Source organism: Columba livia, chromosome Z, assembly GCF_036013475.1.
Source record: "Columba livia isolate bColLiv1 breed racing homer chromosome Z, bColLiv1.pat.W.v2, whole genome shotgun sequence".
Classification (NCBI taxonomy): Eukaryota; Metazoa; Chordata; class Aves; order Columbiformes; family Columbidae; genus Columba; species Columba livia.
Window position 1 is genome coordinate 9,032,232 of NC_088642.1, and position 13,933 is coordinate 9,046,164.

The following is a 13,933-nucleotide window of genomic DNA, read 5'->3' on the forward strand; positions in this document are numbered from 1 at the left end:
AAGTCTGACTAAGCATGAAGAGTCATCTGATATCTGAACAACAAAAAATACGGTGCACATAATTGCTGTATATTAAATAACCATCTTTTCCACAAAATTGACCAAAACAGTATCCATTATGCAAGAAGCAGAATCAGTAGATGAAGTGCAGAAAAAGGTCTGTAAAACTTAGTGCTTAAAACCAATCACATAGGTTGGAAAGGTCCTCGACTGATAATCAGTGCGACCTCCCACTGAGAGCATGTGACATTGCAGGAACAGCTTGGCGGCAGACAGAGATCCCACAACTTCTCTAATCTATGATCTTGTTATTGTAAACTTTTTTTTTTTTTTTTTAACCTTCAAACAGCTGGAATTTCCACAAGTTCCATCTTGTACCATTCTCTGTCTGGGAAAGGTCTGGCTTCACTTTTTCTATACCCTATCATAAGGTACACAAACAGGAGATATGACCTTGCCTTGCCTCCTTGGGGCTGAAGACATCCAGTTCCCTAAGCCATCCCCCACTGAACCTGTGCTCCAGCCTCTCAGCTATATTCACAGCTCTTCACTGGACTTGATGTCACCTAGCAATGTCTGTCTTGTGCCAGGGAACCCAAAACTGGGCACAGTACTCTACTGCTGTCTTACCAGAGTCAAAAAAGGGGAAACCACCACTTCTGTCAAACTGCTCACTATATTCCTGCAGCCTTACTTGTTATAAAACAAAAACTAACAACTTCGCCTGTTGAAAGTCCCTTTCTAAATCCACACATTAGCATGAATCACCAGTACACAAATGCTGTAACACAAGAAGATGAAAAGGGCTTTTGCTCACGTAATTAATACTGTACAAAACAGAGCAGGTGCCTCCCCATGTTAAAGATCAGTCTAGAAAACAGACATGACTTTGCACAGAAACACCTTTAGATTGATGCACTCTCGGCCACCAGAGAACTGAAGCAATTCTTGACTTGAGTCCAATTTTGAGAAGTGTCTGACAAGAGAACAATGAGTTGCCAGGAGCAGAGACACTTTGCACTCTCTGCAACCCAGACAAGCACACAACTACTCTGCTGCTGAGAATTAAGACAATGGGGTAAGAGCTTAATTTCAATCCCACAGATACTCAAAGTAATTTTAGTCCACTAGCGGACAAACAGTCATTTCATTTTGTGAAGACACTGCACAAGAAGTTTAAGATTTTGTGATTTGTAGATACACTGAATCATGCTGTAGAACACAGCATACATCTAATGGAAGCTTTTTCCCACCCACCCAAATCCCCCTACCAACCAGAAATCTTCTAGCATCATGAAGCTGGCATATGGAAGAGCTGAGATCTGAGGACACTGAGGTCACAGGACAGAAATTCTGACACAGGCATAGAATTCCTCACTGATGGGGAATGTTGCTGAAGAAAACAAAGCTCTTTTAGAGACAAGAATACAGGAACAACTTAATGCTGTGCTGGATTACTGAACAATTAAAGCGAGATATCAAATATACTCTTTCAAAACACACCATGATTTTTACTCCAGTCTTTTCTCAGTTTTTACTGACTTAGGGAAGAAATGCATATCACTACACACACACTTTCAACCTGACAAAGATTATATAGTATCACATACCTGTACTACTTGTTTCTGTGGTTGTGTTGGCTGTGTGGTTGAAATTTGCGTTTTGTCCCGAGTGCCCCGGGTACGTTCACTGCCCACCGAAGTCATCATATACAGTATATACAAAACAATGTATGTACAAAATAGAAAATCTGAAAGGGAAAAAAATAAAAAGAGCGTGAGTTAAGGCAGGGTACTGATTTCGATACCTATATAAGTGCAGTAGCTCAAACTCTTCCTGCCTTTACCACAAACTCTGTACAGAGAATCCTGAAAAAGCAGCTTTAACACACTACTATTGGATTTATTGCAGCCTTTACAGTAAGGGGAGAAATGCAGCAGATAAAAAGCATTTTTGTCAGCTGATTTGGATCTGTCTAGATCTGTACTCCCAGAAAAGATCTAAATCTCACAGCTTTTCCCAGTTATTTAACATACAGACTTTTCTATCTGCTACTCTGCTGAAACTTCAGCTCCAGCTGTATCACTCAAAATTCTTAATACCTGCTGTCTTGTTTTGATCCCTGGAATATAACCACTTTCATAACCATTCAGAATGCTAACACAAAAGTCACAAACTAGGCAGTTCCTCTCTTCCCTATTATCAGACTGCTTTCCTGCACATAGATGGAGGTTCGGGCCAATGCCCACTCCTCACCTCTCATTTGTAAGAGAAATTATGATCCTTGCCTCTAAATTCAGCCTCTGTAACCAGTGGGTTGTTTTTTTTTTACCCTCATACTTGCAGACGTGATTAACAAAACTATCTCTTACCCTGCTTTAAACATACCTTTGTTGTACGACAACAAAACTTAAAACCCAAACCCCACATATACATCAGTGCAATCCCATTTGTAGAAGTCAGCTTTCATTCTCCTTCATCCTTCAGCATTAAAATTACCTTCAAACACAAAATTAATTATTCCCCCTGTTTGTACAGCATCTAACAAAAGGCTAATTGATGAGTGCAGTTTATAGTATCTAGCATAACTGGAAACTGATCTCTCAACTGGCCAGAACAGTAATAGTCAACTACCCGGTTTCTGTCCCTAGGACACTGGGAAGTAAAACTGCAAATTTAAAGAAGTAAGGACAACTTACAAGTAGTGCCCCTGGGCAGAAACAGATGTGCAAATAATCAGCAAAGAGCTTTTATCACACCCCCAATGTATGAACATGCCTCAGCACGCAACTTGGCAGGGCGGCAGCTTTGGTGCAAACTGGCCGGCATGAAGCCCAATGCACAATAATGCTCAAATGAAAACTGAGTAAACTGCTGTGACTGCATGAACAAGGATGTGTTCAATACCTAACTGCTCACTAGCACTCACAAGTAATGGGTACTCAACAATTTAAAGTTGCAATGAGAGATTCAGTTTAAACATCGATTCAAGATGCTCAGGAGCCTCATCTAGAATCAAAAAAACAATTAACTCCATTATAATCTAAATCACTTCTTTAGAAGACATTAGAAACACATTTTTCTTGGCCAAAATTGAACCTGACATTGAATTTCTTTATGTGCTAGTTAAAGCATTCAATAAAGTCTGAGGAGAAAGTGTATTTCTATGAAGCCTTACATATTTAACAAGAAAAAGCCTGCCTTTACCAGGAACCAACTACAGATGAGCTGAACTGGAACACTGTGTTTCTCCATGTTTATGAATACATTCACCCCAGCCAATCTGTCTCCCAGACTCTTAATGAAGTCTAAACTTTATTGTCTTCCAAGCCCCAGAACACACAGGCCTTCAGAGTTCTGCACTTGGCACCCTAAAAACCAGATACAGTCAGAACAGAGGTTATTCAAGCTCGTGATAACATGTTCTATGGAAAGCAAAATATTAAGTAGATGTGGAGAAACTCTAAACAACAAGTTTAATACTTATTGCTGACTATGTGGTCAAGGCTGTCCACTGATATTTTAAATGTGCTATGGGCAGTCTTCAAGTGGAGTTCACAGTAGAAATTACTTTTGCTCTTTCTCTTAAAATCTGCTTTATAAGCATTGCTGACTGGACTGCCAACATCTAAAAGCTAACTTAAATCTACATACACTAATAAGGACCTTTGGGAATCAGACTGAAGCATAGAAGGTTCCATCTGAATATGAGGAGAAACTACTCTGAGTGTGCCGGAGCCCTGGAACAGGCTGCCCAGAGAGGCTGTGGAGTCTCCTTCTCTGGAGACATTCAAACCCACCTGGACACATGCAATCTGCTCTGGTGAACCTGCTTTAGCAGGTGGGTTAGACTAGATGATCTCCAGAGGTCCCCTCCAATCCCAACCATTCTGTGATTCTGTGAATCGGTCAGCTCATCACAATCTGAACCTAGCATAATGAGCAATGAAAAAAAGCCCTGAACAGAGAACAGGACAGAGATCAATAACATCTCTGAAAGATGAGCTAAAAATTTCAAATAAGACTGTCTAAAATTAGCCTACTGTGATTTAAGATATGTTGAGAAATTTTAATTCCATTTGGTCTGAATTTGTTCACCATTTCTGAATTAACAGCATGTTTACACAGATTCTAGTACCCAGAAAATGTGACATACCTTTCACTGTTATTTTAATTTCATTAAATCTACTCAAAATATTGTGATCCACATTTTGGACATGACAGCTGTACACACACGTTAAAACAGAGTTTTCAGTTTGTTTGTAAAGCATACGCCGAACTATAGCCTACACTTCTGATGGCCAGGCAACCTATGGTACCTGAAGAGGACTGTGTTTCTTCTCCCTCTCCTAACTCGTATTCTACAGCATCTCTGTGCCACAGCTGCTTAAGCCATATTTGTTTGTCAGGATTAAAAGATACTTTAAGGAAAAAGGCAGGCACAAAAAACATTTGAAACATTGCCCAGGAATGAAGCAGCACAGCAAGACCAGCCTTCAAGTGGGAACAGAGCCAAACGACCTTAACAGTATGACAGGATCTTCAAAGAAGATCCTCATCTTGCTGACCATGCAGCCCATGAGCAGCACAATTTGGCAACAGGTCCAAAGCAGAAAACTAGCAAAGCTGAGAGTCTCTTCCTGGCAGCAGTATGGACTTGCACTTGCTTGAGACAAGTGTGGAAACACACCTCAATTTAAAATTTCCCGTCAAGCCAGCACAGACACATTATAATCCCTTTCAGACACGAAGTAGTCTTCTTAGAAGCACAAGTGGCAGCTCCAAACAAAGGGAGTTTTCAATATGAACTTATTTTATCCGCCTTCAGTTGGCTTCCACCATCAACAGGCAGTATCCAGCCCCGCCACAGCATGCAGGAGGAGCAGCCGACAGCACACTGACCAGGAAAACGTGCCCCCTCCCTGGCACCGGCATGTCTTCACCACATCGGGCTGAGGCTTCACACCCTAGCACACCTGCTCCTCAGAGTACCGAAACAACAGGCAAAGCAAGGCAGATACCCACTGCCTTCAAATTACCACGACGAGTACAAATTTGAGCATTAAGTGGGATATTATTAATTAATAAGATGAGGCTGAACAAGAACATTTCCTTGCTCACAAAGCAGCTTCTTATTCTCTCCAATTCCTCATATTAAAGTCTGCTTGGCAGGCTGTTGTCATAGCAATGAGTAGGATACCACAAGCTGATGAACTTAATTTTAACTGCAGATCAAATGAGGAAAAAAGATTTGAGACTGGGAGAAAGACAACTCTTAATTAAAATCTATTGAACAAAGATTAAAAAAATTATTCAGACAAGCAGGTGTTTCAGTTTCCATGTCAGGTTCTGGGTCAATGCAGAAGTCCCTCACCAGCAATTAATATGTGACCTTGTAGACACACTGCAACCCTAGTAAGCAGCCAAAACAGCTGTATTTTGAAGAAAAATATACCCATTAAATGAAACAGACCACCAGAGCGCTAGAAAAGAGAAGAAGAAAGCTTTAAAGAAAGAGACTGGACTTCCCAAAACTGTCGCATAAAGAAGTTGGTCATACTTTCTTTCATGATAATAAAAAAGAAGCACAAGACTGCTGTAAACCTTTTTTCACTGATGTAATCTAGTACCTCCAAAGGAAGATTGTCTTCTACTTTAAAAACAAACAAACAGAAAAACCACCAACCATAAAACCAAAAAATCCCTTTGAGCCAGTAGTTAAGAAAATTGTTCTGCTCACGTATGTTTAGCTTGTCAACCACTAAGGAATTCAAATTTCAACACTTATTCACAAAGCAAATAACTAGACTTAAAAACGGAAAACAGAGGCATTTAAGAGGAAAATCATCCCAAATCTCAATGTTTTGTTTGTTTTAGTGTTTCTGTCTGTACAGTAAGTTTAGCCCAAGGACTTACACTACAACAGGAGATACAGTGTTGTATAATAAGTCATCAACAGACTGCTGATGGGATGGCAACAATTATCTAGTTTCCAAAAGCAGTACTTAAGTATTAGTCTCTTTCCTAAAGAGACCAAATCCCACCCTCTCCCAAAGTCTCCATTCCCGTAAGCCTTATTCACATTTAGTTGGGTTTTTGCTTTGGATTTTAGAAGAAGAAGAGGAAGGCAAAGAATCAAAGAGTAATTGAATGCATATCAACACAAAAACCAGGTTTTTAAAGCTATCATAACACTTTCTTTGATCTTTTGTTCAACTTCTCTTTGCAAGAAATCTAGTTCTTCCACGCTCATAGAAGTCATAAAAGCTGGATGTATACAGAATACTATTTGACTTGGCAGGGTGGTAAGCCCCAGAAGACACAGCAAATCTATTGCAGAACTTCCAGGGACAGACCACACACTGCAATACCATCTGACTTTCAAGAATCCTTCTGAAGTTTAATATTCACCTGGACAAAATATTGATAGTTTCAATTCTTTTCCCAAGGCAGTCTCAATAAAGTTATTTTCTTGACTCTGCAGACAATGTGCTGTGATAAAGAACACACCTTAAAAGCATGGTTGTTTTTTTATACCCTAATCACAAAGCAACTCAGTCAAGGATTTCTCACAACGAGAGGGCTGGGAAAAGGCTGCAGGACACTGCCTCACGATTGCAGGACTACTGTACATGTACAATGAGTCTAGACTTCACAGGACCATGAGAAAAAAAGAGCAGAGGAAAAAAAATATGTCCGCAAAGCACAGATGGAATGCATTTCCCTCAAGTGCTGTTTTCTAAAGAATCTCACCACCTTTACTACTGCTTAAAAAGGGAAAAGAGTTTTCAAGAGTCAGATGTTCCATGGGAGCAGTGCTGATTACTCAATGTCTGTATTGCTCCAAGCCAACAACAATGAACCTGAGCTTATGGATCCTGGGAGGATTCATGTCTCATCTTATGGTCTCCTATAGTAAACAGGATGGCCACGTGTAGACCTGCATCACTGGCAGAATATCACAGCAGAGAGAAATTGTACTATCTATATACTCTCATGTTTTACCAAGAAAAGAGGATTTCTGGAATTAGCCACAAAGATATAAACTAACATACACACTTCCATTTGTGTTAGAAAAGCATATTGAATTAACAAGTGAATACTCTTACCCACCGTCCTTCAAACCCACTGAAATGCTAGTTTAAATTATTATTATATTTTGCCAAGTCAATCTATACTTAGCTAAGAACATATCCCAATCTACAAAAATCAGAAGTTTCTCATTACCAGAAAAAAACCACCAAACTTCAAGAATTAGTATTCCTAAGCAAATGTTATACAAAGGAAGATAAAGCAACATATACAAATAAATCTTATAAATGAAAGAAAAGACAGCATTGTTATGGAAGAGAAAGAAGTGTTCCTCTTCAAAAGACCAGAATTAGGCAAAAGGCGGTCACCTCTCCAGAGCCCCTCTCAAAAGCATGTTCTCAAACGCCCCTCATGATACGGAAGGGGGACTCAATAGTGCATGTTCTCCTCTAGCAGAGCAGGTTTCAGTCATGGAAGTTACATAATATCATTAGTGTTATTTAGAAAAATATTCTAATCTCACAATACCTATATTGGCTACTACCCCAGTGTCTCTGCTAACAGATGTGTTTTACATTTTAGTATATACTAGTGATTATCCTAGCTTTAATCAAAATCAGCCAGCTACACCCCATAAATATCCAGCAGACTTGCTCTTATCATTTCTTTATAAATATTTAAACTTAAGCAGAAACAAGTGCCCTTATTCATACAGAAACTTCTGAAGGTGGAATCTGAATTCCCCAAAATTCAACTTTCCCTAGTATTTAAAAAAAAAAAAAAAAAAAAAAAAAAAAAGGGGGGAAAAAAAAGGACAATTGCACTGAAATCAGAGAAGGCTGACTTCCACCTAGGGCTTTATCTTTCACACAACCAAGGCAAAACTTACACTGCTAAAAATGTGGCTAGCAAAATCCAGCCAGCTCTGCTGCTCTCAGAACACAACACTCCTGAGTGGTTCTGGACAATCGAAAGCCAGTGAATGTTCTAGAAGATGCAGAAGAATTAACTTTATGTTTCAGACATCTGTATCTACAAAGTCACTATTTTGATCTTTTGCTACCTTCCTCCAAGAATGCCATTTTAGACAACAACCACTTGGACTTCTGTATGCAAACAGAATAAACTCCTGCTCACTGTCCTAACACTTTAAAAGCCCCATGTTCGCAAGGACCTGCAACACTAGTTACCAGCACCTTGTATTGACTGTAATGAAACTTTAAGTAACAGAGATCCAGTTTGAGTAACTGCATGCTATTTTGTATCTAAGCACCATTCTCAGGACTATCAGAACTAAAGACCCCTACTACACCATAATGCAGACCAGACCACTGGTGTTGCCATCATCAGCCAGACAGGAAAAAAACGTGCACTGGTCCACATAGAAATATAACATATAGAAAATAGGAATCCTCTTTAAGAAGCAGTGATCATGAGGATCCTATGAGTTCCCTTTTGAAGTACACTTCTCTGCTGAGGAATATTTTAAGAAAAGCTCTGACCTGTGCAGATATTCTAAGACCTGAAGGAAAAATTAAATACATGTTCCTGTCATCTTTGATGGAAGGACCTGATTTCTTACACTCTGTCATAGAAAAAGCTTTTCTTATGCAAATCCTCTCTAAAAGCTACGAAAGTAAAAGGGATAATGTATTCTTACCACAGATGACACTGCATGCTGTCCTGAACTCCCAACTGACTCAGTATCTTGGGTTAGGAAGCAGAGAGACCACAATGGCTCAGATGTGGTTCCTGGTGCTCGCACAGCCATGAACACACTCTACTTCCTCTTGCTACAGGAAGAAAGGAACACCTCCATTTCCAAGTCCTCTGCTCTTATTTTCTAGCCAAATCAATACACAGTATATTTGCTGTTTATTCAATCACTGCTATGTTCAGTGGTGAAGAACCATCAGTTTTACAAATATCTTCATCATATCTGTTTTTCTGTGTACATCCCCCCAACAAGATGGAAAAAAAAAAAAAATCAACGGAGAAAAATAAAAAAGGTAAAGCACTCAGTGTTTTCCCTCCTAAGGTTTCCCGAGTAGCATCCAACAAAAGGGCACTACAGTGTCTACAACTTTCAACAAAGCAGCAGCGAGCAGAACTACAGCCTAATCACTCCCTGCAACAAATTCAGATTGAATTATAAACTGCATGAACTATGAGGTTTGTAAAAAACATTAACTAGTACTTCATAAATAAAAAGATTTATTGAAGTTGAGGAAAAAACTGAACTAGCAGGTTTCTCTGGGTTGAAAATCATTACCCTCTTGCAGCCAGAACTAACATGGCCTTCCTGAAGTCACACAAAAGTACAGGATGGCTAAGCAAAGTTTGGGACAAAAAAACATGACTGGAACTTGAGCTCCTGTTTGGAACTTGGTTGTATATTCACTTCAAGTTCAATACATAGTGCATGTAGAACCCTAACAGTTTATTCCACTAAAATCAAGTTTCAGCTCACATCTAATACAATGCAACTGCAAGCTGTCACCAGAAATTACATTCCTGCTTCCCTACTCCTTAACCACATAATATTGCTGCTTCCCTTCAATCAGACTAACAATCCTGCAGCTGCAAAAGGAGTGGGTTGAGCGTGCTGACCCACGAGCAAACTAAACCTTCTAAAACAAAACAGTGAGTCAGCTGAATAAGATCATCCAGTGGAAAACTATGTGGCTATACAACTGCTTATCTGACAGGAGTGATATGGATCAAGTTCATGAGGAAAGGGGGAACTTGCATTTCAGTAGCCATACACCATTATAACATGGATAAAATGTGACGTTTCACATTTTGTTTTCCTGGGATCCAGTACAGGAAGACTTGATCCTGGTCAGGACCTCTGCATGCAACAACGATGAAAAAAACATTAAAAATGCCTTGTAGGTCTTTTAAAAAATAAAAATCTCCCAGGAAGGGACTCTGCCAGTAGAGTGACCTTGACTACAGCACTGTCTTATGGTGTACATATTCTTTTGATGACCAGTGGGAAAGCAGAGACTAGTATCAACTTTACTAAGGAACTTTCCTTAATGCGCAGCCTCTGGGATAACCGTTAGGACTGCGCAACTTGCTGTGAAGAATACACTTAAAAAAATTTGGATGTGTTTCTATCCAAACAAGAGGCAGCTATAATCAATGAACATTAGGACAACCTGACTAACATAGCCTTTGGTAATCTACAATACAATCCTTTTCCCCAGCCACAGAAGTATCTGTCTACATTCAGTTTTGGGCATTAAACTAGAGACTCAAACTACCCTAAAGCAATTTAGCTGCCAGAAGCAATCTTTAATGATTCTGTATATAGAACTAAATATTCAATGCTTTTTCTGGTCATCTTTTGAGTTTCACTTTCACAGGAATAATACACCTAAACATCCACCCTTTCCCTATCAAAAGCCCCACCTGGGGAAGGCTTACTTCCTCTGCCAGCTCACTGAAACCACAGCAGTCCCTCCAAGGCGTAAAGGAGGAAATTCAGACAGACTTGTCCCAGAAGGCAGGGCTAGATGACTGGAAGTTCTTCAGATGGCTACCTCCATCAAAACAATCACAAAGCAAAGCCTCCACAGACTGTAATAGTTTGCACAGCCTTCCAGTCTATCAGCTAGAAACCCAGGTGAGCTCAGGGTGGGGACACACACATATATATACACATACGTAACAGGTGGGGAAACAGCTGCAGACTAAAAACTAAACAAGTTAAAGATGTTCTCTGCAAAGAATTCATGGAAGGGCATAGGAACCCAAGTCACACTGTGGTTAAGCTATCAGTACTACAAGGGAAAAAAAATTAAGTAGCCAAAGCATCTCAGATAAGACTGAAGTACACCACTAACACTACACAGGACACATGACCTTCCTGTATTAACTGTTACCAACTTTTCTCGAAACCACTATTCCCCACACCTCTAGTGATAATGTCAGCAGGACACTTTCAAAACTGTTTTAAGCTTGGGCTAAGTCAGTACATACAACACAAGCTACAAGCATACATTGGACACTTCAGGCTTGCAGTTTTTCAACAGTACAGGAAGACACACACAACAAATCTCTCAGTGGAGCACACCCCTGTCCATCATTACCATTACAGTCAACAGCCAGCTGTACCCACAAAATGAGTAATTCATGCAACAGCCAAAAAAAAAAAGCTATTAAATAACAACAAGAACAAAAATTTAATCAACTTATTAGGAAACCTAATCTAGATTAAACCAGTACCAAAACAAAAAATTATGCTGAATTGTAACAGGAGCATACTGGGAACTGTCAGCTTTGGCTATAAAACTGTAGAAATGCATATTTCAGCTATTCGCTCTTAAGTGACATCCCACAACTAAACAGAAGCAGATTCAAGTTGAAACCCAGGTACTCCAAATGGCAGAAAGAAATAGCTAACCCAAGCTGAGAGCCACACAGCCAGGACAATACCCCTGAAGGGTAATTTGATTTCAGTGGGGTTTTTGTAAACAAGGTGGCACATGGGAAGCAGCACTTGACATAGGGACAAACATGCTTGGTACTTGTGCTCTCCCTGCCCCCTCCAGCTCCTGCTCCCCCCCACGTCACCGAACCCCACTCTCCTGGAACAGCTTCCAAAGAAATACTTTGAATAGAAACAGATACAAGCAACAGCACTAAAAATAGCCAAGCAAGAGCAGAGACATTTGTGATGTTCTCCCACCAGCGGAAACACACTTAACTGCATTAAAACAAAAGGGTACCTAGTTAATTCATACTAGAATTGACAATTAAGAGCAATGTAGAAAGTACCACCATTAAAAAAAGTTTTGGAGCGGAAGATTAGTACAGACTTGAAACACTCAATCCCATTACCACACTCACAACAAAAAGCAATGGCTAACTTACAAGCCACAAGTGAATATAAAAGCAAACACACTGAATAATCAGTAAGGCCATATCTAAAAAGTGTGCTAAAAATCTTATCATATCAGAGTTTTGATTCTAGCATCAGAGTTTTGGTAGCAACACCAAAGAGCTCATATATCACTCCCGCACCTGTACAGAGCCCTACTTCTTGAACTAGATGCTGAGAGAAGATCACAGATCACACTGCTTGTGATACACTCAGATATTCAGAAAACCACAGAAAACCAGCAGACTTGCTGAAAAAGACCTCTCTTAAATAAAGCAAGATATTCCAGAACATCTTCCTATAATTTTCCCCCAGATGACAACACTTCTCAAGGTTCATATTAAGCATGAGGAAAATCCACAAAAAAAAAAAAAAACCACTATTTTTTTTGCAGATACATACACAACCCTGAATATAAAGTTCCAGAAAGAAGAAACAATAGTTTCTAAGGCAGTACTAAAGATTTCCCTCCTTCACAATCTTATGCTTTTACTGTGCACAAAATCTTGATGAAAACCCACAGTCATTTCAGTCCATTTAGCTTTCCCAAGTGAAACACAGTGTCATGGTTTAACTCAAGCTAGAAATAAAACTTGATAGCTGCTCACTCACCCCCTCCCCAAGGCCCCCAGTAGTGGAGAGAATCAAAAGGGAAGGGAGAACCTTGGATCGAGATAAACACAGTTTAATAAAATAACAAAATACTAATACACTACTAGTAAACATAAATACAAAATAGAAATAAAAGATACTCAAGGCAATTCCAGACTAACTCCATCCACAACTGAACCGCCAGTCTCAGTCCCTGGTCCTGAACAGCTGATCCCGAAGAGAGAAAAAAGGAAAAAAGCAGAAAAGCCCAGAGGCCTCTGCAAAATGGCAGAAGGCCAAACTAAACGTCCTGCACCGAACTCCCCTGGCTGCATCCAAGAGCCAGCAAGAGTGAGAGAGAGCAGAAGAGCAGAACTGGAACATCCCAACTCTCCTTAAATCTGAAGCATGAAACTAATGGGATGGAATACTCTCATTAATCAGTCTGGATGTCAGTCAAGCTCTGCCCCATCCATGCCACCCTTCCTCACTGCCTCACACCTGTGGTCAGAGCATCCAGAGTGTCCTTGGCTCTCAGACCAGAGCAATTAAAACATTAACTCTGTGATGGGGTGCTATCCCTTGTTCTCAAACTAAGTCAAAATAATGACCATGCTAGCTATGAAAAATAAAGGTTTCTAACTGCATGAAGAAAATTAACCCATTTTCAGTCAAACCAGCACACACTGCAGGAAGCTGAGTCCTTTTTCAAACTTACTGTGAGATGCTCAGAGATGAGCAGCCACAGAAACAGCACTGAAAACTGAAAGCCATAAAAGATAATTTTTATTTCTCTGCCACCTCTGCATTGTTCTTTATACAGTCATGACCACGGTTAGCATTTTGTCTAGCTTTAAACAAGGTTGGTTTTATTGTTTTTTTTTAATACTAATTCTCATCTTGATCTGCTTCAGTAAGAAAATTTGGGTTTACCCCAAACTTTTCCACTCGATTTTGAGCATTATTTTCCTCATGATCACAACTTCCCTATTTGATGTCTCATGTAAAATCATTTACACTTGTTCTACCATCCTAAAGGTCTACATGAGGTCAGGTCTACCTGATTTGCAACAAAACAATAACATACTGTCCAGAGAAATGAAAGATGAACAATCTTTACAACGTGCAACATGCTAGAAAGGACCAGGTACATAAAGTATCCTCTACACAGAACCCAACTCTAAAAGGAGGAACAAAGTCATACAGACTGTTCTCGTGTGTTTAATATTAAAAAGGCAAAATAAAATTCATCTCCCACTTCTAAGTTAGTTTCTCAACCTTTTTGAAGACACCAAAGAGACAAGCTGCTCACATATGATGTCAAATTGTCCAAAGTTCTATTGCTCTTAATTGAGTATTTATTTTCTCTTCAACATAAGGATGGGGGAACCAACCATAGGTTTTTTCTAATAACCACAGTCA

General features: G+C 39.7%; 1 protein-coding gene across 50 annotated transcripts in view; it reads right to left on the reverse strand.

Moving 5' to 3' along the window:
• UBAP2 (ubiquitin associated protein 2) overlaps nucleotides 1-13,933 on the reverse strand; it is a 182,274-nt gene that overhangs the window by 156,612 nt on the left and 11,729 nt on the right. For all 50 annotated transcript variants that reach the window (XM_065047037.1, XM_065047028.1, XM_065047034.1 and 47 more), the window contains one exon: nucleotides 1,611-1,750. In XM_065047037.1, the coding sequence (XP_064903109.1) occupies nucleotides 1,611-1,709 (99 nt within the window). In that variant the 5' untranslated portion in view covers nucleotides 1,710-1,750. Of the gene's footprint in view, nucleotides 1-1,610; nucleotides 1,751-13,933 lie in introns of those variants that run through there.